Below are 24198 nucleotides of genomic sequence, written 5' to 3'. Positions count from 1 at the left end.
TGCTGTTTAATCAGCTTCTTGATATGCCACACCTGTCAGGTGGATAGATTATCTTGGCAAAGGAGAAATGCTAGCTAGCAGGGATGTAAACAAATTGGTGCACAACATTTGAGAGAAATACACTTTTTGTGGGTATGGAAAATGTCTGGGATTTATTTATTTCAGCTCATGAAACATGGGACCAACACTTTATATGTTGCGTTTTATATTTTTGTTGAGTGTGTATGGCTCTGGTTAGAACAGGAGTCCTGTGTTGTTGTGGTTGACAGCAACCTCTGGTGATTATTGTTACTGTGCATAGTTCACATTCTAACATTTCCATCTGGTCCGCATCCTCTGTTCGCTGACCACTCTGTCTTCACAGCCTATATCTGCATGTGTGTGTGCGTGCATGTGTTCAGCCTTGTATCTTCCTCCCTAGAGGTCATTGTATGCTGACAGAGACGGGAAACCATATCTAAACAGTAGACACCACACTCTTCCTGTGTGATCAGATTATTTCATATCCTGCCTCTGTTTGTGTGGGTTTGGGAAGATTTTGGGAATACAGTGAGGGGTCAATGACTGCACTCTATCTACATATAAACCCATACACCTTTAATTAGTGGAACCAGGTGTGTAGTGCTAGGGCAAAAACGGAAATGTGCACCCCTTTGGGTTCCCAGGACCCGGATTAAGAAACACTGTCTGTGTGTGTACACGCTTGCGTGTGTGTTGTCACCGTATTCTTCAGAGTGGTCAGTTACAGATATGGCTCTGTATTTGGTATGGGGTGTGATCCTGTGTGTCTCTGTCTTTACAGGAATCTGAGATATTTTAGAATGCTGTAAATCAAATCAAATCAAATGTTATTTGTCACATGCGCCGAATACAACAGGTGTAGACCTTACGGTGAAATGCTTACTTACAAGCCCTGTAAGGTTGAACTCTTGTGTCAGCGTGTCTCCTGTTTTTGTGCCATGCTGAGAAATACAGTATGGGAAAGGGAAAGGGAAAGGGAGATATCTAGTCAGTTGTACAACTGAATGCATTCAACTGAAATGTGTCTTCCGCATTTAACCCAACCCCTCTGAATCAGAGAGGTGCGGGGGGCTGCCTTAATCGACATCCACGTCTTCGGCGCCCGGGGAGCAATTAGGGTTAAGTGCCTTGCTCAAGGGCACATCGACAGATTTTTCACCTAGTCGGCTCGGGGATTAGAACCAGCGACCTTTCGGTTACTGGCACAACGCTCTTAACCACTAAGCTACCTGCCGCCCCGTATGGTGAGATCATCTCAGATACAGTGAGGGATAAAAAGTATTTGATCCCGTGCTGATTTTGTACGTTTGCCCACTGACAAAGAAATTATCAGTCTATAATTTTAATGGTAAATTTATTTGAACATTGAGAGACAGAATAACAAACAAAAAAATCCAGAAAAACGCATGTAAAAAATGTTATAAATTGATTTGCATTTTAATGAGGGAAATAAGTATTTGACCCCCTCTCAATCAGAAAGATTTCTGGCTCCCAGGTGTCTTTTATACAGGTAACGAGCTGAGATTAGGAGCACACTCTTAAAGGGAGTACTCCTAATCTCAGTTTGTTACCTGTATAAAAGACACCTGTCCACAGAAGCAATCAATCAATCAGATTCCAAACTCTCCACCATGGCCAAGACCAAAGAGCTCTCCAAGGATGTCAGGGACAAGATTGTAGACCTACACAAGACTGGAATGGGCTACAAGACCATCGCCAAGCAGCTTGGTGAGAAGGTGACAACAGTTGGTGCGATTATTCGCAAATGGAAGAAACACAAAAGAACTGTCAATCTCCCTCGGCCTGGGGCTCCATGCAAGATCTCACCTCGTGGAGTTGCAATGATCATGAGAACGGTGAGGAATCGGCCCAGAACTACACGGGAGGATCTTGTCAATGATCTCAAGGCAGCTGGGACCATAATCACCAAGAAAACAATTGGTAACACACTACGCCGTGAAAGACTGAAATCCTGCAGCACCCGCAAGGTCCCCCTGCTCAAGAAAGCACATATACAGGGCCGTCAGAAGTGTGCCAATGAACATCTGAATGATTCAGAGGAGAACTGGGTGAAAGTATTGTGGTCAGATGAGACCAAATTCGAGCTCTTTGGCATCAACTCAACTCGCCGTGTTTGGAGGAGGAGGAATGCTGCCTATGACCCCAAGAACACCATCCCCACCGTCAAACATGGAGGTGGAAACGTTATGCTTTGGGGGTATTTTTCTGCTAAGGGGACAGGACAACTTCACCGCATCAAAGGGACGATGGACGGGGCCATGTACCGTCAAATCTTGGGTGAGAACCTCCTTCCCTCAGCCAGGGCATTGAAAATGGGTCGTGGATGGGTATTCCAGCATGACAATGACCCAAAACACACGGCCAAGGCAACAAAGGAGTGGCTCAAGAAGAAGCACATTAAGGTCATGGAGTGACCTAGCCAGTCTCCAGACCTTAATCCCATAGAAAATCTGTGGAGGGAGCTGAAGGTTCGAGTTGCCAAACGTCAGCCTCGAAACCTTAATGACTGCAAAGAGGAGTGGAACAAAATCCCTCCTGAGATGTGTGCAAACCTGGTGGCCAACTACAAGAAACGTCTGACCTCTGTGATTGCCAACAAGGGTTTTGCCACCAAGTACTAAGTCATGTTTTGCAGAGGGGTCAAATACTTATTTCCCTCATTAAAATGCAAATCAATTTATAACATTTTTGACATGCGCTTTTATGGATTTCTTTGTTGTTATTCTGTCTCTCACTGTTCAAATAAACCTACCATTAAAATTATAGACTGATCATGTCTTTGTCAGTCAGCAAACGTACAAAATCAGCAGGGGATCAAATACCTTTTTCCCTCACTGTACATATTCTACACAATTAAATTGTAAGCTTTTCACTGATAGATATTCATACACAGGCAAAGCAGGTTGTGTGTGTGTATATGGATTAATAAACACATTTATAGGACAGAATTGAGCAGAGGCACATGTGGGTTAACGAGACAGATTTGGAAGGATGGCTACCCAGGAGGACTAGCAACTGTGTAATCTCATGCGTTGTGTTTGTGCATGTGTTTGTGTTTGTGTGTGTGTGTGTGTGTGGGTTTGAGGCCAAGCCTCCATATTTGCTGCCAGTGAATCAGTGAAGAGAATCAGCTGAGATGAGGTTCACTCTGTCTCTCTTCCAAGTCTCTGAAGTGCCTTCTCTAATGTCCTAACAATATGATTCACTACCAGTAACTCAATATTGTGTGTGTGCTGCAGAATATACACTGAGTATACCAAATATTGAGTTTCACCCCCCTTTTGCCCTCAGAACAGCCTCAATTCGTCAGGGCATAGACTCTACAAGGTGTAGAAAGCGTTCCACAGGGATGCTGGCCCATGTTGACTCCAATGCTTCCCACAGTTGTCAAGTTGGCTGGATGTCCTTTGGGTGGTGGACCATTCTTGATACACACAGGAAACTGTTGAGCGTGAAAAATCCAGCAGTGTTGCAGTTCGTGACACAAACCGGTGCCCCTGGCACCTTCTTCCATACCCGTTCAAAGGCACTTAAATATTTTGTCTTGGCCATTCACCCTCTGAATGGCACACATACACGATCCAGGTCTCAAGGCTTAAAAATCCTTCTTTAACCTGTCTCCTCCCCTTCATCTACACTGACTGACTGAAGTGGATTTAACAAGTGACATCAATAAGGGATCATAGCTTTCACCTGGATTCACCAGGTCAGTTCATGTCATGGAAAGAGCATTTGTTTTGTATACTCAGTGTATATGACACACACAGTGCGGTCTGTGCAGGTCTATAACCACCAGGTCATTGAGCTGTGGTGATTATATGTAAATGATGTGTGTCCACCTCTATGGAGAGATCAATGGACACAGATTTCCCCATCATCCTCATCAACGTGTGTTTGTGTGTGTGCCTGTGCGTATGTTTGTTTGTGTGTGTGCGTGCATTCGTCTGTCTGTCTGTCTGTCTGTCTGTCCTGTCTGTCCTGTCTGTCCTGTCTGTCCTGTCTGTCCTGTCTGTCCTGTCTGTCCTGTCTGTCCTGTCTGTCCTGTCTGTCCTGTCTGTCCTGTCTGTCTGTCCGTCCGTCCGTCCGTCCGTCCGTCTGTCCGTCTGTCTGTCTGTCTGTCTGTGCGTGCTTGTGTGCAGGCCATTAGTTCTGATGATTGAATTGTTTCCTCCCTTCCGTTCTCCTCATTTTCACTGACTCTGCTAGCTATCTCTACTATCTCTCTTTTTCCCCCCCTTCCCCTCTCTCTCTTTGTTTCCATCTCGCTCTCCCTCCCACTGTCTGTCTCTCGCTCTCTCTTTTTCCATCTCCTTCTCCCTCCCAGTCTCTTTGTCCCACTCTATCTCTCACCCTCAGTTCTTCTCTCAACATTTTGGCAGATGATCTGACAGTAGATGATTAAGAGTGACACCTCTGGCACTTTTCCTACAGAGAGAGAGAAGCTGCTCGTTTTAAATAACTCATTACCCAGGCTCCTTCTGATGCTGAATGTGTTGTAATGTTCTGTTAAATGAAAAACTTAATTGATATGTCAATTTTGATATGGGTTTTATTACATTTTTATGTTGCAATATTCCTGTCCTAAGTAGATGTGATGTTTCTGTTCAACAGAAAACTGAATTGATATATTCTTTGCCATTTTATAAGAGTTTTTATAGTCCCTATGGACTTTCTGAGCCATTCTCTCTTAGCCTATCACCATGTAATCATTCCTCTCTTCAGTCCATGTAATTCTCGCCTCTCTTATGTACTCTCGGGGACAGTGAATGATGATGCTTTCACATATCCTGTCCATTGTGCATGCTGAGGGCTGTGTGTGTGCACGTGCGTCCTGGAATTTCATGCTAGATGATTGTATTAAGCCAGCAAACAGGGGGCGTCCTAAGGAAATAATGTGACGTTCCAATTCAGTCCCTTTAAGGGTTTTGCCAATTTGCAAAGACGTTATCCCACTGACATTCTGAGAACATTCTAGTAACATTCAAACATGACGTTAACCTTGGGACAATAAGAGGACGTTCAGTACAGGTTCCAGTTTTGTCTAGTTCCCTGTAGGTTCCCAGGACGTCACTTTTTAGGATGTTCTCAATACTTTAATTTTATTAGTCCTTAGGACGTCGTGTGACGGTCCCAAGGGAATGTTCTCTGGAGGACCTTTGTCTAGTTACCTGTAAGTTCCCAGGACGTCATTGAGGGCCATGTCAGGACATTTCTAGGACGTTCTCAGGACTTTCATTTTACTAGTCCTTAGGACGTCGCATGATGGTTCCAAGGGGAACGTTCTCTGGGGGACCGTTTTATAGTTCCCAGTTTGTCCCTGGGATATTTTTAGGACGTTCTTGGGACGTTGTGTCATGGTCACCTGGAGGTTTTGTCTAGTTCCCGGTTGGTCCCAGAGACATCCCCAAGGACATTTTTAGGACGTTCTTGTACGTTGTGTCATGGTCTCCAGAAGGTATCCTTAACATTCTTGGGACGTTGTGTCATGGTTAGGGCTGGGAATTGCCAGGGACATCACATATACGATATTATCACGATACTTACGTGTAGGTGCCAACACGATATGTATTGCGATTCGATGTTCCAAACATATTGCTCACCATATGTCTGCTGCAGAGGGACAAGAGAGAGCCATGAGAAAACGAGTTTTGATCAGTCATGGAAAATAAATAATAAATAAATAAAATAAAATAAAAGTACTGAAAAGAAATTGTCTCCCTATTTAAAAAGAAGATGGAGAACAAGCAAAAAATTATATTGCGATATTGTCAAAACGATACGTCGTCAAAAATAATATCCCTGATTGGTGAACCATGTGGCGCAGTGGTCTAAGGCACTGCATCGCAGTGCTAGCTGTGCCACTAGAGATCCTGGTTCGAATCCAGGCTCTGTTGTAGCCGGCCGCGACCGGGAGACTCATGGGGCGGCGCACAATTGGCCCAGCGTCGTCCAGGGTAGGGGAGGGAATGGCCGGCAGGGATGTAGCTCAGTTGGTAGAGCATGGCGTTTGCAACACCAGGGTTGTGGGTTCGATTCCCACGGGGGGCCAGTATGAAAAAAATAAAATAATTATGTATGCACTCACTAACTGTAAGTCGCTCTGGATAAGAGCGTCTGCTAAATGACAAAAATGTAAATGTAAAAATGTAAATGAACCACTGATCCAGTCACAGCTCTTTGTCTTTTGGCAATGCTAGGGACACCCACACAAACAATGCTTTTAACATAGTGTTTTCAACTTACATATTTGACATACTTGATTACATTGTGTATCTTTATTCATACAGATTATTATTTAACATGTCCTCACCTGGGAGTTGAATTGACGGCATTCCGATCTTCCTGCTACGCCACCATGTCTGTATCAATGACTGGTTTCACCTGTAGGCCTGTTCCTACACTTAGCACCTCAAAGTCAATCTCAGCTCTGTTAAAAATATACTGAAGAAAAACTATTATATTTATCATATTCAGGAGTAACCTTAAAACAGAATAATATGCTCCACCAACATTAGACAACTATACTGAACACACAAATTCAAATTGCTGAAACAAGTCAATGAAATCAATGAGAGAATAGTCAGATTAACTGATAACTGAAATAGCAGTGCAGAAGGCACTCTTTTGCTAAGTGCCAAAACATTCAAGAGAAAGAGGTGCTCAAAGTTGACCCATTTTGTATACCCCACCATACCATGATGCATCCATGTCTTCATCACTGGAAAAGATAAACGGTTGAGATTGATATCATTTAAAAGCTTACAAACAGGGTTGTCAAACTATTTGATAATTTCAACAACAAAAAAATTATTGACTAAAAATTGACATTTAACCTTTAAAGTAAATTATCAAAAAATATGTAAACTCAGCCATTTTTGTGTTGTGCCTACCATCGGTTGAGACACAACATGCTCTTGAATACAGGGTGGGTGTCATTTCAATCATAGAAATATAATTAATAGAAGGGACCTATCCCTTCAGTTCAGACCACTGCAATTTAGCTGGTACACCATTGAAATTGAAATTGAAATTTTACCTTCTAATTCCAACCGCAAAGATGGCCGCTGGTCCACCCACCTGTCAACTTAAATGGTCATGTATATTCTATGATCTATATTTCTATGATTTCAATAGGTTTCCTATGGAGGATTGACAGTATAATTTAAAACAACAGATATTCCCATTCAAGTCAGCATTCTCTGATGTGTGGACCTCCAGCCATCTTTATGGTACCATTCGAAATTTCAATTGTATTACCATTTTAGTACATTTATCAGCCAAAACATGACACCCACCCTGTAGTCAAGAGCATGTTGTCTCAACCGATGGCGGGCACAGCACAAAAACCAACATATGCGAATTTGAAAAAAATCATAGTTCACGCGTTTTTAGATCATTGGCGTTTAAGGTATAAAGAAAAAGTTTACAATTTAAAAGCATTTTTTTAAAGAAATTATAAAACAGTTTGACAACCCTGTTTGTAAGCTTTTAAATGATATCAATCTCAAGCATTTATCTTTTCCATTGACAAAGACATAGATGTCTCATGTTAATAATATAACTGATATCGGGGCGGCAGGTAGCTTAGTGGTTAAGAGCGTTGTGCCAGTAACCGAAAGGTCGCTGGTTCTAATCCCCGAGCCGACTAGGTGAAAAATCTGTCGATGTGCCCTTGAGCAAGGCACTTAACCCTAATTGCTCCTGTAAGTCGCTCTGGATAAGAGCGTCTGCTAAATGACGTAAATGTAAATGTAAATATGTCTATGGTTATGAGGTAACTGTCTGGTACAGGGAAAGAAGATTATATAGTTGCTATAGTTCTACTTTAGACTACTTTTGAGGAATTAAAACTTCTGACAAACTCTGATTTGGAGGTGAGGTGAATTTATGAAGATTAGAATTCCTCAACATAACTGGGTTCTGAAAAGATGGAACATTGTGAAAGTCTTCAGGGCTCAGACAGAGGCAAGGGACAGCCCACACAGAGGCCCTGAAGCTCTGAGCCCCTGAACAGAGACTTAAGCCTCGGAGCCATGAACCACCAAGACAAAATGTCTCCTCTCCTCTGTCATATCCTCCTGAGCCTCCCTTTACCTCACTCACACAGGTCTGGATCATCACAGCCAGGAGTTGTTACCCAGTCCACAGAGGGAGAGAGAAGAGAGAGAAGAGAGAGAAGAGAGAGAAGAGAGAGAAGAGAGAGAAGAGAGAAAAGAGAGAGAAGAAAGAGAAGAGAGCGAAGAGAGCGAAGAGAGAGAAGAGGGAGAGCGAAGAGAGAAAGACAGAGATGTTTGAAACTCTAGAGCTTCTCTCACAGAATAATGGATGACTCGTGAGACTTAGTCCTTTTATACATTTTACATTTACATTTTTTATAGACTACTGTCACTGATATGATGGGACTGTGGTGTGTGTGTGTGTGTGTGTGTGTGTGTGTGTGAGAAAGGGAGAGGGAGTGAAGAAGAGAGGGAAAGGCAGAGATAGAGGCAGAGAAGAACAAAGAGAGGTAGACATAAACAAAGACAGGGAAAAAGTCAATTAGTTCCTTGCCAGGACGAAATGCTTCTCTTTTTTGTCTCTAATCTGAGTGTGGAGTGTTCAGCACTTTGCTCTTCCCTCCTCATCTATCCATCCATCTCTCCTCATCGCCTCTTCCTATCCTGTCCTATTAAATTGGAAGGTTCACTGTGTATTAGTGGCCTTGTTATTTTCCCTCCGCAGCGACTCTCATGGCAACCTTGAGTTCCTCATCATTACTACGTCTTAGACTGGCGAAGGAACAGAGGACAAGAAATATGTTCCTATTATAGCTCGCTCTCTCTTTCTTTTCTCTCTCTATTTATTTCCTACTTTATTTCTCTCTCTCTCTATCGTCCCTTCTCTTCTTATCTTCCTTTTATCTGTCTGTTTCTCAGTATAAGTATGATAATGTATGTTTAAGTGTTATGTTCATGTACTGTACACTGAGTGAACACCTGCTCTTTCCATGACATAGACTGACCAGGTGAATCCAGGTGAAAGCTATGATCCCTTATTGATGTCACTTGTTAAATCCACTTAAATCAGTGTGGATGAAGGGAAGGAGACTGGTTAAAAAAAGATTTTTAAGCCTTGAGACAATTAAGACATGGATTGTGTATGTGTGCCATTCAGAGGGTGAATGGGTAAGACAGAAAATGTAAGTGCCTTTGAACGGGGTATGGTAGTAGGTGCCAGGTTTGTGTCAAGAACTGCAACTCAATATTAGGAAGGTGTTCCTAATGTTTGGTATACTCAGTGTACTGTATATCTCTGTCTAGAATTCAGATGGCATCAGTCCATGATAAAGTAGATAAGTTTGCGACGCTGTGTGCTCATCATAAAGACAATGAGTGAAAAGAACCTAAGAGAACACACGTCACATGAGCCAACCATTATGACCACACACAGATAGATAAACAGGCTTGAGACGTGTTTGTGCGTGCATGTGTGTGTTCAATGAGACGGTGGGACTTACTCTCAAACCCAGTGAGACTAGTGACATATTTTACTGAGAGAGACGGCAAGAGAGAACGGAGATGGAAAAATAAAAACTGCTTCAGTTCCTTGCTGGGACGAAAGCCCTTCCTCTCTAATCTGACCGCGGAGAGTGTTCAGCACAGCTCTTCCCTGTCTATCAGTCTCTCTCGTTTTATTCTAATCATCCTGTCCTATTAAATTGGAGGGTCAGCTGTGTATTAGTGGCCTTGTTATTTTCCCTCCGCAGCGGCTCTCATGGCAACGTTGAGTTCCTCATCATTACTCCATTACTCGAAGAAACAGAGGACAAAAAATCATTTCTGTTCCCCCTATTATCGCTCTCTCTCTCTTTCCATCTTTCCTTCTCTATCGCATTGTTCTCTTATTATTTCTTCTGTATCTGTCTGTTGCTCTGTTTCGCAGTACGATACTGTATGTTTAAGTCTGCTCTTCATAAAGAACACATGTCACATGAGCCAACCGTTATGGCCACACAGATGGATAAACACACAGGTTCTCAGATGTGTGTGTATGTGCTGTGTGTGGATCCATCAGGGTCTGTTTATCAGAAGTGAGTGAGTGTGTGTATGTGTGTTCTATGCTTATCTGCTATTTGACAGCAGATCGTTCACAGCCCCTGCCTCCCTCAGAAATAAGTAATAGTGTGATGATGGCACGCACCAGTTCACAGTTCAGTCATTAATCACAATGTGTGTGTGTGTACACATGTTTGTGGGTGGATGTTTTTTTGTGTGTGTGTTGGGGGGGGCATGCGTACGCGCTTGTGTGTGTGTGTGTTGGGGGGGGTGCATGCGTACGCGCTTGTGTGTGTGTTGCTTCCTTATGTATCTTTAGGCTGAAGTTCGGCCAATGCCAGACAGACATAGAGAGAGAGAGAGAGAGAGAGAGAGAGAGAGAGAGAGAGAGAGAGAGAGAGAGAGAGAGAGAGAGAGAGAGAGAGGGGGGAGAGAGAGAGAGAGAGAGAGAGAGAGAGAGAGAGAGAGAGAGAGGATGGGGACAGGGGGATAAAGAAACTTAACACACAGATCTCTCACTAACATCACCATGGTAACTAGGGAAAGCGAGATACAGAAGGGAAGTGATAGAGTTGTTACATTTTAAAAAGTGTGTGCTCGTGCATGTCAGTCTGTTTCTTGAGCATGAAACAAGTCAATTTAATCAAGTATCAACTAGTTGTTATCACCTGAAAATCTTCTGACTATTCCACTGAACTTGTTGCGAAAGCATCAGTATGGTAATGTATAGACAGAAAGAGCGAGAGAGAGCAAGAGAGAGAGCTTGTGTTTGTGTGCGTGTGTGTGTGTGTGTGTGTGTGCGTGCATGTGTACATGCATAAGTGTGTTTGTGTCCATAACCAAACAGCTGGTAAATGTGCAGTGCTGGAAAGATGTAATAATCATTACGAGCCATATGTTATCATGTGTAATTACTGCCAAAGTTATAACAGATGGACATTCACCTTGTTGTCTCTTGTGTCTCTAACGCAGTTCAAGGCAGAAGGTATTTCACATTTACATTTTAGTCATTTAGCAGAAAATCCCATCCAGAGCGACTTACAGGAGCAATTAGGGTTTAGTGCCTTGCTCAAGGGCCAAATCGACAGATTTTTCACCTAGTCGGCGCAGGAATTCGAAACAGCGACCTTTCGGTTACTGGCCCAGTCAAACGTTGATATGACTTACAGTATCTGCTGCTACAGTGGTTGGTGTTTCAAAATGACTAAATGTGTCTAATATTTATGTAATAAGACAGTACTAAGTCTGTCTTTCTGTTCCTCTCTTTCAGAATGAGAAGCCCCTGGGTCGTTCTGCCAGCAGGTCCAGCAATATTTCCAAGGTAAGGACAGAGATGGAACATACAGTATGAATGGTATATGACAGACCTGTACCTACCAGAGGGCAACCGAGAGAGAAAGAGGGGATTCAAAATGTATTTTGATGAGAGAGGGATAGAAAGAGAGAGAGAGATAAAGGAGAGCGAGAGAGAAAGATAAATAGAAATAGAAAAGTGAGAATAACAGAGAGGGTGATGGACAGAATAGAGACATCCTGTAGAGAAAGAGAGTCAGGCCTAGACTTCCAGGGGATCCTAACCTGCCAGTCACTTCCACAGTCAGAAGTACAGCTCTCTGATCAGTTCTTATTGAGAGAGACATCTCCAAACACACGGTCTCACCTCCTCCGCCCCAACTGACACTCAATTAAACATCAGGGCTGCAACTCAATAGTCTACAGTGGCTTCCTCTCATTGTCTCTTCGTTACTCACCTGCACTGATCTAAAAAAAAAACGTTGATTTCATATGGAAGTGCTACACTGATTGTTCCTTATATTGGAACAGTACTAGTCCCAATACCTCTCTCTATCTACCCTCCGTCCCTCCCTATCTTTCTTTCTCTCTCCACTATCCCTCTCCCCTGCTCCCTTCTCTCTGCCGGGCCAGATTGGTTGTGTTCTCCTTAGCAGCCTGTGAGCCTCTTAGTGGGATAAAGCCTTTCACATGTGCTAATAGTCAGGGTCACTTTGTCGCCATGGCAATGCTCCGTCGGCCATGTTTGAGCTGGGCGGCGTGAGTCGGCAGGATGTAATGCCACCCTCGTAAGAAGAAAGTAGAACCAGCCAGTCATATGAGTCTGTCTGGGGTTGAAGTGTCTTAGGGATTCAAAGTACACGCCATCAACACCACAATGTTTCCAGAGATGGGCAGTATTTCAATTACTTTTGAGTATTTTGTCATTTGTATTTCACCAGCCTGAACTACAATTCAATGTATTTTCTAACAACATACTGTACCTGTAATCTGTATTTTCAAAATACAAAATACTTTTCTATAACATTTTATTTTTTATAGCGGTTCAGAATTTTCTAGGCACTATGGTGTGATAAGACTTTCTGCTAAACGACCTAAATGTAAATGTAGAAATGAACACTTGCAAAGCATGCTGGGTATTAATCTAATGAGCTCCTACCCCAAAACAAGGAAAATAATAATACCCAGTGTACTTTGCAATTGTTCATTTTTACATTTACATTTTGCTTATTTAGCAGACACTTATCCAAATCAAATCAAATCAAATTTGATTTGTCACATACACGTGTTTAGCAGATGTTATTGCGGGTGTAGCGAAATGCTTGTGCTTCTAGCTCTGACAGTGCAGTAATATCTAACAAGTAATATCTAACAATTTCACAACATATACCCTATACACACAAATCTAGTAAGGAATGGAATTTAAGAATATATACATATATGGACAAGCAATGGCAGAGCGGCATGGACTAAGATACAGTAGAATATTATAGAATAGAATACAGTATATACATATGAGATGAGTAGTGCAAGATATGTAAACATTACTCAAGTGACTAGTGTTCCATTTCTTAAAGTTGCCAGAGGAAAACCTGGTTCAGTCTGCTATCCAGAGCGACTTAGTCAGTGCATTCAACTAAGCTGCATTGACTGTAACCAAATGCTTCCTGCAGTTGTTGATCAGTTTCTCACATCGCTGTTGAGGAGCATGAACTGCTCGTTTGAAGTCCTGCCACGACATCTCAATTGGGATTAGGTCTGGACTTTGACTAGGCCATTTCAGAACTTCAAATGTGTTGCTTTTTAGCCATGTAGACTTAATTGTGTTCTTTGGATCGTAGTCTTGCTGCATGACCCAGCTGCGCTTCAGCTTCAGCTCACAGACGGATGGCCTGACATTCTCCTGTAGAATTCTCTGATACAGAGCAGAATTCATGGTTCCTTCTATTAAGGCAAGTCATCCAGGTCCTGAGGCAGCAAAGCATCCCCAAACCATGCTTGATCGTTGGTATGTGGTTCTTATTGTGGAATGCAGTGTTTGGTTTTCGACTCAAGTTTGCCAAAAAGCACCTGGAAGCACCTGAATGATCATCAAGACTCTTGGAATAATTTTTTATGGACAGATGATTCAAAAGTATAACTTTTTGGACGACATGGATCCCATTTTATGCCTGGGTTTTAAAAAAAGCTGACATTTCATATCCCTTTGAGCATGGTGAAGTTATTAATTACACTTTGGATGGTGTATCAATACACCCAGTCACTACAAAGATACAGGTGTCTTTCCTAACTCAGTTGCTGGAGAGGAAGGAAACCGCTCCAGGATTTCACCATGAGGCCAATGGTGACTTTAAAACAGTTACAGAGTTTAATGGCTGTGGTAGGAGAAAACTGAGGATGCATCAAAAACATTGTAGTTACTCCACAATACTAACCTAATTGACAGAGTGAAAATAAGGAAGCCTATACAGAAATCAAATATTACAAAACATGCATCCTGTTTGCAATGAGGCACTAAAGTAAAATTGCAAAGAATGTGGCAAAGAAATTAACTTTATGTCCAAAATACAAAGCGTTATGGTTGGGGAAAATCCAACACAACACATCACTGAGTACCACTCAATATTTTCAAGCATGATGGTGGCTGCATCATGTTATGGGTATGCTTGTCATCGGCAAAGACTATGGAGTTTTTTATGATAAAAAGAACCAGAATAGAGCTAAGCACAGGCAAAATCCTAGAGGAAAACCTGGTTCAGTCTGCAATCCAACAGACACTGTGCAAAGTTCTTAGAGACTTACCCAGAAAGACTCACAGCTGTAATCGCTGCCAAAGGTGATTCTAACATGTATTGACTCAGGGGGTTGAATACTTAGTAATCAAGATATATTTTTATTGTTTGTTTTTTTGTTTTTTTTATTTGCCTGTGCCTAGCTCTATTCTGTTTATTTTTATCATAAAAAAACTAATTTTAGAATTAATGTTAGAATTTTTCTTCCACTTGTGACAGAGTATTTTGTGTAGATCGTTGACAAAAAATGAAAATTAAATCTATTTGAATCCCACCTTGTAACACAACAAAATGTGGAAAAAGTCGAGGGGTGTGAATACTTTCTGAAGGCTCTGCAAGGTTATATCCAGACAGACACGTTTAGTCACACAATGAAGTGTATTTGACTGAGCAATCAGGCGTGTTTATGAACATGTGTAATGTGTGAGGCAGGCAGCTCTCAGTATTCACTGTGTGTGCCTGCATGCGTGTGCTTGTGTGTATGCAGCAGCATCAGTATGGCACACAGCATCTTATCATCCCAGAGTAGTTTACTGGGGAGTAAGAGACAATGTGAGTTAGTCAGAGAAGACGGGGTATTTTTCTCCATTTATACAGGATTAATAAAGGCCTAGTGCACAAATTTGGTGGGAAAATGTAAAAAAAATTACATCACATATATTTTCATATTTTTGGGGTGGATTTTACAGGGGGTGCTGCAGCACCCATACTTCCCGTGGGTATGGATTTTACAGGGGGTGCTGCAGCACCCATACTTCCCGTGGGTATGGATTTTACAGGGGTGCTGCAGCACCCATACTTCCCGTGGGTATGGATTTTACAGGGGTGCTGCAGCACCCATACTTCCGTGGGTATGGATTTTACAGGGGTGCTGCAGCACCCATACTTCCGATGGGTATGGATTTTACAGGGGTGCTGCAGCACCCATACTTCCCGATGGGTATGGATTTTACAGGGGGTGCTGCAGCACCCATACTTCCGATGGGTATGGATTTTACAGGGGTGCTGCAGCACACATACTTCCCGTGGGTATGGATTTTACAGGGGGTGCTGCAGCACCCATACTTCCCGTGGGTATGGATTTTACAGGGGGTGCTGCAGCACCCATACTTCCCGTGGGTATGGATTTTACAGGGGGTGCTGCAGCACCCATACTTCCCGTGGGTATGGATTTTACAGGGGGTGCTGCAGCACCCATACTTCCCGTGGGTATGGATTGCGGGAGTTTGCTACTGTTTAGGCCTACATCACTGTCTCTCGTTCTCTCTCCAATGCTGACAGCTCGTTCTCTCTCCAATGCTGACAGCTCGTTCTCTCTCCAATGCTGACAGCTCGTTCTCTCTCCAATGCTGACAGCTCGTTCTCTCTCCAATGCTGACAGCTCGTTCTCTCTCCAATGCTGACAGCTCGTTCTCTCTCCAATGCTGACAGCTCGTTCTCTCTCCAATGCTGACAGCTCGTTCACACTCTCACCATTTGCGTTGGAGCGCACTGCACTTTGCTGTATGAAGCGACAGTATACTATTTATTTTGTACTGCCATGCAACTGCATAAACGTTTTAATTATAATGGACTTTCTATTGACCTTTCATGTTCCTATGTGGCTAAATAGGCCTCTTGTACATTGTTTTACTTAAATTCCTTAACTTTGGTTAGACTGTGAGGAAGCGACCGTAGAGTATTTGCTTTGTACTGCTATACAATTGCCACAGTCTTGCCAACATAACTCAGATATAGGCCATCTGTGTCTTGGCTTGTAGATCTCCTCGCTCTTATTGGCAGTAGAATAACGTTTTTTGATTAGAATCTGGTCTCAGAAGCACATGCTGCCTACTTCTAGTTGTTATTGTGGTAAGTGTCACAATCATGGTTACTAGGTTGGATTGAGCCTGCCTCTTGGTCTCTCCAAGCCTGAGTTATTTGCTTTGGTCTTGGGCCTCAGTAAGACTCATACCATCATTTTGTTAATTGAAGTGAAATACCTAAAGGGAAATGAAATGTAAAGAACAAGGGAATGTTGGCTGTACAAACAGAGAAGAGCAGAGAGTTGGATAGAGATATGTTTGAGTTATGAGGAGAATGAGATGAGTGATAAATGATATGTACATTCTGACACACATTAACAGACTCTGTTAGAACTTGCCAATGCCACGACTGTGAGTTCAATTCCAGCAGGGATCACATACACATTCAGAAAAATGTATGCATTCATTGTACTTTAAGTTGCTTTGGATAGAAGCTTTTAACTTAGTGGCAAAATTATAGTTTTTCTGTTTGTTTCATCACCCGCTTCATACAGACGTTCTGGTGATACTGGATAGATAAGTAAAAGTAGACTGCATAAATGTTAGTAAAATGTATAGCCGATGATCATCAATGCCTGTTCCATTCTGATCTGAGTTTGTAGTCATACGGAATGGCAGACACAATGATTGGATTGACTTTTTATAGAAACAAATGCTGTTGTCTCTGGAATGTTTTTCTATTTCTGTCTCTGTGGACATCATGTTCATTCACAATAAATAAACTGTGGGATCCTCTTCTGACTTTATTCTTCTTAGTATCTGGGGGGGTTCAGTTTGGGTGTGTGTGTGTACGTACGTGTGTGTTGTTGTTACAGCATGGTGTCCTTTCAATACCCTTTGTGATTCAGTTCTGAAAAACAAAGAGCTATCTACTATTCTCCATGCAGACAAAGGGGTAGAGAGAGGCGATGAAGCGTGGGGTGAGATTAGGGGACGGGGGATTGATGGAAGGGGAAAGAAGGACAGAAGCTGGAGCGAGGGATGGAATGAATTGAGAGAGATAGATGGAGAGAGGGATGGAATGAATTGAGAGAGATAGATGGAGAGAAGGATGGAATGAATTGAGAGAGATAGATGGAGAGAGGGATAGATGGAGAGAGGGATGGGAAGAATTGAGAGGGATGGGATGAATTGAGAGGGATAGATGGAGAGAGGGATAGATGGAGAGAGGGATGGAATGAATTGAGAGAGATAGATGGAGAGAGGGATAGATGGAGAGAGGGATAGATGGAGAGAGGGATGGGATGAATTGAGAGGGATAGATGGAGAGCGGGATAGATGGAGAGAGGGATGGGATGAATTGAGAGAGATCGATGGAGAGAGGGATAGATGGAGAGAGGGATGGGATGAATTGAGAGGGATAGATGGAGAGAGGGATAGATGGAGAGAGGGATGGGTGGAGAGAGGGATGGGATGAATTGAGAGAGATAGATGGAGAGAGGGATAGATGGAGAGAGGGATGGGTGGAGAGAGGGATAGATGGAGAAAGGGATGGGTGGAGAGAGGGATAGATGGAGAGAGGGATAGATGGAGAGAGGGATAGGTGGAGAGAGAGAGATGGAGAGAGGGATGGGTGGATGAGGGAGCATAGAGAGGAGTGATAAATAATAAATCATTCAGTGATTGTCAAGCATTTATAGCACCCCTTTTTACTGTATGTCTGAGAGTTATAACACAGTACCTTCCTCATTTTCCCAGTCTTGCTGGTGTGTAATAACACACGTCAATGTTCTACTTCCACGGTTAAATATAGTCTCGTCTGATTGATTTTAAAGACCGCTTTTCTGTTTTGATCCTCACACTCCTACGTGCTGTTATTTTTCTTCCTGTGTGTGTGTGTGTGTGTGTGTGCATGTGTGTGCAAGAGATGGCAAGACAATCAGACAACCGAGAGAGAGAGACATAGAGAGTGAGAGACAGACAGACAGACAGACACAGATATAAATAAAGAGGAGACAGACAGAGAGAGAAGGTGAAGGCCAGAGTTGAATTCATTGAATTCTTCATTGATCTCGTCCAGCCCCTGAGCTATAAATTGCCCCTTAGTTACAGATTGAGTCGATAGGTAATTAGTGGGTGATGTATCGTAAAGGCTAATACACACAGTGCCTGTGGCCCAGGAGGCTTCTGATAGCAGAGCTTCTATTCTCTACACCAGATGTACTGGGACACATAATATTACACCAGACCTCTTCTACCACTGAGTATAAGGCTACACCAAGGTTATAGACAAAAGGAGTTCTGATCCCATTTGTTACTACCACACCAGTGCTGCTAATGAGTGTTTTAATGAGGTATAGAGCTTATTCACGCCATGACCATGATCGTTTAAAATCCAGGCTAGCGTGGCAGTATTGAAGTACTCCATTGAGTCTATGGAAATATTTTAACACTTTCACGTTCAACCTTTAAATTAACAGACAATTAATAAACCGACCAACTGAAAATACGTGTATCTGCAGAAGTAGTTTAGTATTCAAACTTTGTTTTCCAGGTTTTTTTTCTCCAAATGTTTTGCCTTTTTAAATAATTCCGTCAGATGCCAGCTAGTTCCAATGTAACATGAGTTAGCAGCCAGCTATACTGTGTATATTTGTATGAGTTTGGTCGGCACTCTGTCAGTGTGTTTGTTGTTTTTATCACGCTGTGCATCAGTACATGCCATGTTTATGATGCATTCTGTGGAACTGTAGTAATATAGACTGGATGAAGTTCTACATAAGCCATTTGCTAGTTCTCTAATGTTGGAGATATTTCAATAGGCAGTCTCGGAAAATACCCTTGCTAGATAGCTAACGGCTTGCTATCTGAGGAAGATACAGCTAATTGGAGGCCAGCTCTTTCTCGTTATTGTAAATGCAGCCCACCGTTTCAATTTTTCTGTCGATGCCGATGAGACTAATCAGAGTTATATTTGTGTTTCTCTTTCTCTCTCTTCCTCAGGTGGGGAGTCCCACCTCCGTCAACGCCCCCTGCAGCTTTTCACGGACATCGGTCACCCCCTCCAACCAGGACATCTGCAGGTACTATACACACACCTTTAAACAATAACCTTTGAACTCTAACCCCTGACCTTTAACCTTCCAACCATGACATCTGCTGGTGTACATCCTTCAAATGCTTTGGGCTGCTGAGGTCAATGCTTGGCTCTGGATCTTAGCAGTCCCATGGTTAGTTGATTGTATTTAGGGTGAAAGCAAGGTGCCAGATTTTGTTGCCTTACAACCTGGAATTAAAATTGATTTTTGGGGGGTTTGTATCATTTGATTTACACAACATGCCTACCACTTTGAAGATGCAAAATATTTGTTATTGTGAAACAAACAAGAAATAAGACAAAAACACTGAAAACTTGAGCGTGCATAACTATTCACCCCCCCAAAGTCAATACTTTGTAGAGCCACCTTTTGCAGCAATTAGAGCTGCGAGTCTCTTGGGGTATGTCTCTATAAGCTTGGCACATCTAGCCACTGGAATTTCTGCCCATTCTTCAAGACAAAACTGCTCCAGCTCCTTCAAGTTGGATGGGTTCCACTGGTGTACAGCAATCTTTGTCATACCACAGATTCTCAATTGGATTGAGGTCTGGGCTTTGACTAGGCCATTCCAAGACATTTAATTGTTTCTCCTTAAACCACTTGAGTGAATGGATTTAATGGTGCTCCGTGGGATGTTCAAAGTTTGCGATATTGTTTTATACCCCAACCCTGATCTGTACTTCTCCACAACCTAGTCCCTGACATGTTTGGAGAGCTCCTTGGTCTTCATGGTGCCGCTTGCTTGGTGGTGCCCCTTGCTTAGTGGTGTTGCAGACTCTGGGGCCTTTCAGAACAGGTGTATATATACTGAGATCATGTGACAGATCATGTGACACTTAGATTGCACACAGGTGGACTTTATTTAACTAATTATGTGACTTCTGAAGGTAATTGGTTGCACCAGATCTTATTTAGGATCTTCATAGCAAAGGGGGTGAATACATACAGTGAGGGGAAAAAAGTATTTGATCCCTTGCTGATTTTGTATGTTTGCCCACTGACAAAGAAATGATCAGTCTATAATTTTAATGGTAGGTTTATTTGAACAGTGAGAGACAGAATAACAACAAAATAATCCAGAAAAACACATGTCAAAAATGTTATAAATTGATTTGCATTTTAATGAGGGAAATAAGTATTTAACCCCCTCTCAATCACAAAGATTTCTGGCTCCCAGGTGTCTTTTATACAGGTAACGAGCTAAGATTAGGAGCACACTCTTAAAGGGAATGCTCCTAATCTCAGCTTGTTACCTGTATAAAAGACACCTGTCCACAGAAGCAATCAATCAATCAGATTCCAAACTCTCCACCATGGCCAAGACCAAAGAGCTCTCCAAGGATGTCAGGGACAAGATTGTAGACCTACACAAGGCTGGAATGGGCTACAAGACCATCGCCAAGCAGCTTGGTGAGAAGGTGACAACAGTTGGTGCGATTATTCGCAAATGGAAGAAACACAAAAGATCTGTCAATCTCCCTCGGCCTGGGGCTCCATGCAAGATCTCACCTTGTGGAGTTGCATTGATCATGAGAACGGTGAGGAATCAGCCCAGAATAATAAATAATAATAATATGCCATTTAGCAGACGCTTTTATCCAAAGCGACTTACAGTCATGCGTGCATACATTTTTGTGTATGGGTGGTCCCGGGGATCGAACCCACTATCCTGGCATTACAAGCGCGATGCTCTACCAGCTGAGCTACAGAGGACCACACAGAACTACACGGGAGGATCTTGTCAATGATCTCAAGGCAGCTCGGACCATAGTCAAAAAGAAAACAATTGGTAACACACTACGCCGTGAAGGACTGAAATCCTGCAGCGCCCGCAAGGTCCCCCTAATCAAGAAAGCACATATATAGGGCCATCTGAAGTTTGCCAATGAACATCTGAATGATTCAGAGGAGAACTGGGTGAAAGTGTTGTGGTCAGATGAGACCAAAATCGACCTCTTTGGCATCAACTCAACTCGCCGTGTTTGGAGGAGGAGGAATGCTGCCTATGACCCCAAGAACACCATCCCCATCGTCAAACATGGAGGTGGAAACATTTTTTTCAGTTTTTCTGCTAAGGGGACAGGACAACTTCACCGCATCAAAGGGACGATGGACGGGGCCATGTACTGTCAAATCTTGGGTGAGAACCTCCTTCCCTCAGCCAGGGCATTGAAAATGGGTCGTGGATGGGTATTCCAGCATGACAATGACCCAAAACACACGGCCAAGGCAACAAAGGAGTGGCTCAAGAAGAAGCACATTAAGGTCCTGGAGTGGCCTAGTCAGTCTCCAGACCTTATTCCCATAGAAAATCTGTGAAGGGAGCTGAAGGTTCGAGTTGCCAAACGTCAGCCTCGAAACCTTAATGACTTGGAGAAGATCTGCAAAGAGGAGTGGAACAAAATCCCTCCTGAGATGTGTGCAAACCTGGTGGCCAACTACAAGAAACATCTGACCTCTGTGATTTCCAACAAGGGTTTTGCCACCAAGTCATGTTTTGCAGAGGGGTCAAATACATATTTCCCTCATTAAAATGCAAATCAATGTATACAATTTTTAACATGCGTTTTTCTGGATTTTATTGTTGTTATTCTGTCTCTCACTGTTCAAATAAACCTACCATTAAAATTATAGACTGATCATGTCTTTGTCAGTGGGCAAACGTACAAAATCAGCAGGGGATCAATACTTTTTTCCCTCACTGTACGCACGCACCACTTTTCCGTTATTTATTTTTTAGCATTTTTTGAAACAAGTTATTTTTTGAATTTCACATCACCAATTTTGACTATTTTGTGTATGTCCATTACATGAAATCCAAATAAAAATACATTTAAATTACAGGTTGTAATGCAACAAATTAGGAAAATCACCAAGGGGGATGAATATCTTTGCAAGGCACTGTAGATGGGAGCTAGAGTTGGCAGTGAGGAGGACTACACTGTACTGAAGAATTTTACCTTATTGTCCAGAAATTGTGTTCTGCTTTATGCCAACCCCTTTGTGCAAGGTCAGGGAGTTTCCCTGTTTTAACTCTCCATCCTTTCCTTTATCTGTTTTCTTTGTTTTGTTTGAATGCATGCTGGCCTTTCATTTAGTTTCATTTCATTTATCTTTTTTCTACCCAACTCTCCTCCTTCCTGCTTGTCTCTCCTCTCCTTCTCTCTCCTGTACCGGTTTTCCGCTATCGTCTGCCCGTCCATCCCTTCCTTTCTCCACTCCTCCAACCTCCATCCTTCCGCTCCCTCACACACAGCCTTACCGCCACATCTCCAGACCAGGGCTCCCAGAAGTCTTTGCAGACCGCCGTGGTTCTGATGAACTCCAACGGCAAAACCTCTCAGGGGTCAGGAGGGGGCATCTCCGTGACAACACTCTGCCTGGACGCCCCCCCAGCCTTCAAGCCCCACAAAGGCCGGGGCGGGCTCTCCTTCGGGACAGAATGGCTCTCGTTGCTCCGCCCCTCCACCGTCAACGGGACACTGAAGTTCTCTCACTCTCTGAACGATGTGGGCCAGCGCATGGACAGCCTCTGTAGCGGACTGCACTTCATAGACCGGACCTGTTCTGAAGGAGAGCTGGATGTAAAACCTAAACAACCCAACACGGACCAGAAGTCCAAGACGCTCAACGGCAAAGCAGCCACACTCCCACACCAGGCCTCGAACCATCCTCCCTTCCCCACGCACACACTCACCCACACACACCCTCACCTCGTTCCCTCGTTCACCAACAACTACAAATACCTCACCCACGAACACTGCCTCCAACCTTATTCTTCTGGCGTCCCTCCTCCTCCTCCTCCACCTCCTAACTCCCACCTCCACCCGCCCAGCTCCAAACTCCTCCGCCTCTTGCTCCCCTTCTCTCGCTCCTCTACCTCGGCCAGTCTGCAGTGTTCTGAGCTGGGTAGCTACGCCTCCCGCCTCCACATCACCAAATCCTCCAGCGCCCTGATGGGAGGCAGTGAGCCTCCACTGGGGGGAACAGAGGGCCTCCTGGAGGATGACGAGGTGTTTGAGATCCCCCAGGGAAGGACTGGAACTTGGACAGGGGCTGGAGCCCCAGGAAGTGGTGCCGGATGCGGGGAAGCGGGTCTGCTCGGGGCAGCCCCCCTTTGCTACATGGACGAAGACAGCGATCTGGACCGTTTTTCGTTTCTGGACCGGTGTTCGTCACCTGCCCACTCTGACAAAACGGGGCCGCTCACGCCAGGCCCGCTCTCGCCCTATTCGCTGTCCGGAGACTGCTGCAGGTGGGTGATTCCTGGATTGTGACCCCCCCTGTGCCGTGAAGTGGTAGACTCCTCCTGCTCACCCCCGTGCTGTGACGTGGTAGAGCCCCATAGAATTCCATGGCTGGATCCTGCCTACGCCTCCTGTGACGTGACGTGGTAGAGCCCTGCCCATCCCTCCTGTGAAGTGGTAGTGACTGTGCGATCAGGGACTAGCTCGATCAGGGACTAGCTCGAACGGTCAGTCACACTGTGGTCTACTCTCCAATTATGCTTGCGTGGGTGTGTTTTATTTTTCAAATTGGAAAATAGGATTTCAATAATTAGCTCGCTGGTTATCCACAGAGACAGCAGGCGGCGGGGAGAGAAGAGACACAGACAGAGGAGAGAGAAAGAGAAAAAGAAAAAGAAAAGGAGAACGTGCTTTTGGATGAAGGTGTTCTGACTTGTCACTCCTCCTCTGTACCAGTGGAGGCTCCTCAGAGGAGGAAGGGGAGAACCATCCTCCTCAGTGAATTTAATAAAAATAGTGAAACATTAAGTTATCCTTTTTAGATAACACTATAATAAGTATATTCACTTCACCAAATAATTGATTAAAACACACTGTTTTGCAATGAAGATCTACAGTAGCCTCAACAGCACTCAGTAGGGTAGTACCATGGTGAAGCCAGAGGTCAGCTAGTTTTAGTCCTCCTCTGGGTACATTGACTTCAATACAAGACCTAGGAGGCTCATGGTTCTCACCCACTTCCATTACACAGTAATTATGACAACTTCCAGAGGACGTCCTCCAATCTATCAGATCTCTTGCAGCATTAACTGACATGTTGTCCACCCAATCAAAGGATCAGAGAATGAATCTAGTACTGAAAGCATAAGCTACAGCTAGCTAGCACTGCAGTGCATAAAATGTGGTGAGTAGTTGACTCAAAGAGAGAGAAAGACAATAGTTGAACA

The 24198-nt window shown here is 43.5% G+C and overlaps 1 protein-coding gene across 4 annotated transcripts in view; it reads left to right on the top strand.

Annotated features, from left to right (window-relative positions):
- LOC121574593 (E3 ubiquitin-protein ligase MARCHF8) overlaps nucleotides 1–24198 on the top strand; it is a 139174-nt gene that overhangs the window by 99981 nt on the left and 14995 nt on the right. For 3 of the 4 annotated variants that reach the window (XM_041887159.1, XM_041887156.1, XM_041887165.1), the window contains 3 exons: nucleotides 11347–11397; nucleotides 18910–18989; nucleotides 22261–23259. In XM_041887159.1, coding sequence (XP_041743093.1) covers nucleotides 11347–11397; nucleotides 18910–18989; nucleotides 22261–23259 — 1130 coding nt within the window. The remainder of the gene's footprint in view (nucleotides 1–11346; nucleotides 11398–18909; nucleotides 18990–22260; nucleotides 23260–24198) is intronic. The other variant, XM_041887168.1, reaches the window with a different exon arrangement.

This window comes from Coregonus clupeaformis, unplaced genomic scaffold, assembly GCF_020615455.1.
Source record: "Coregonus clupeaformis isolate EN_2021a unplaced genomic scaffold, ASM2061545v1 scaf0176, whole genome shotgun sequence".
In the NCBI taxonomy this organism is placed as follows: domain Eukaryota; kingdom Metazoa; phylum Chordata; class Actinopteri; order Salmoniformes; family Salmonidae; genus Coregonus; species Coregonus clupeaformis.
This window is presented reverse-complemented; position numbering and strand designations above follow the sequence as displayed.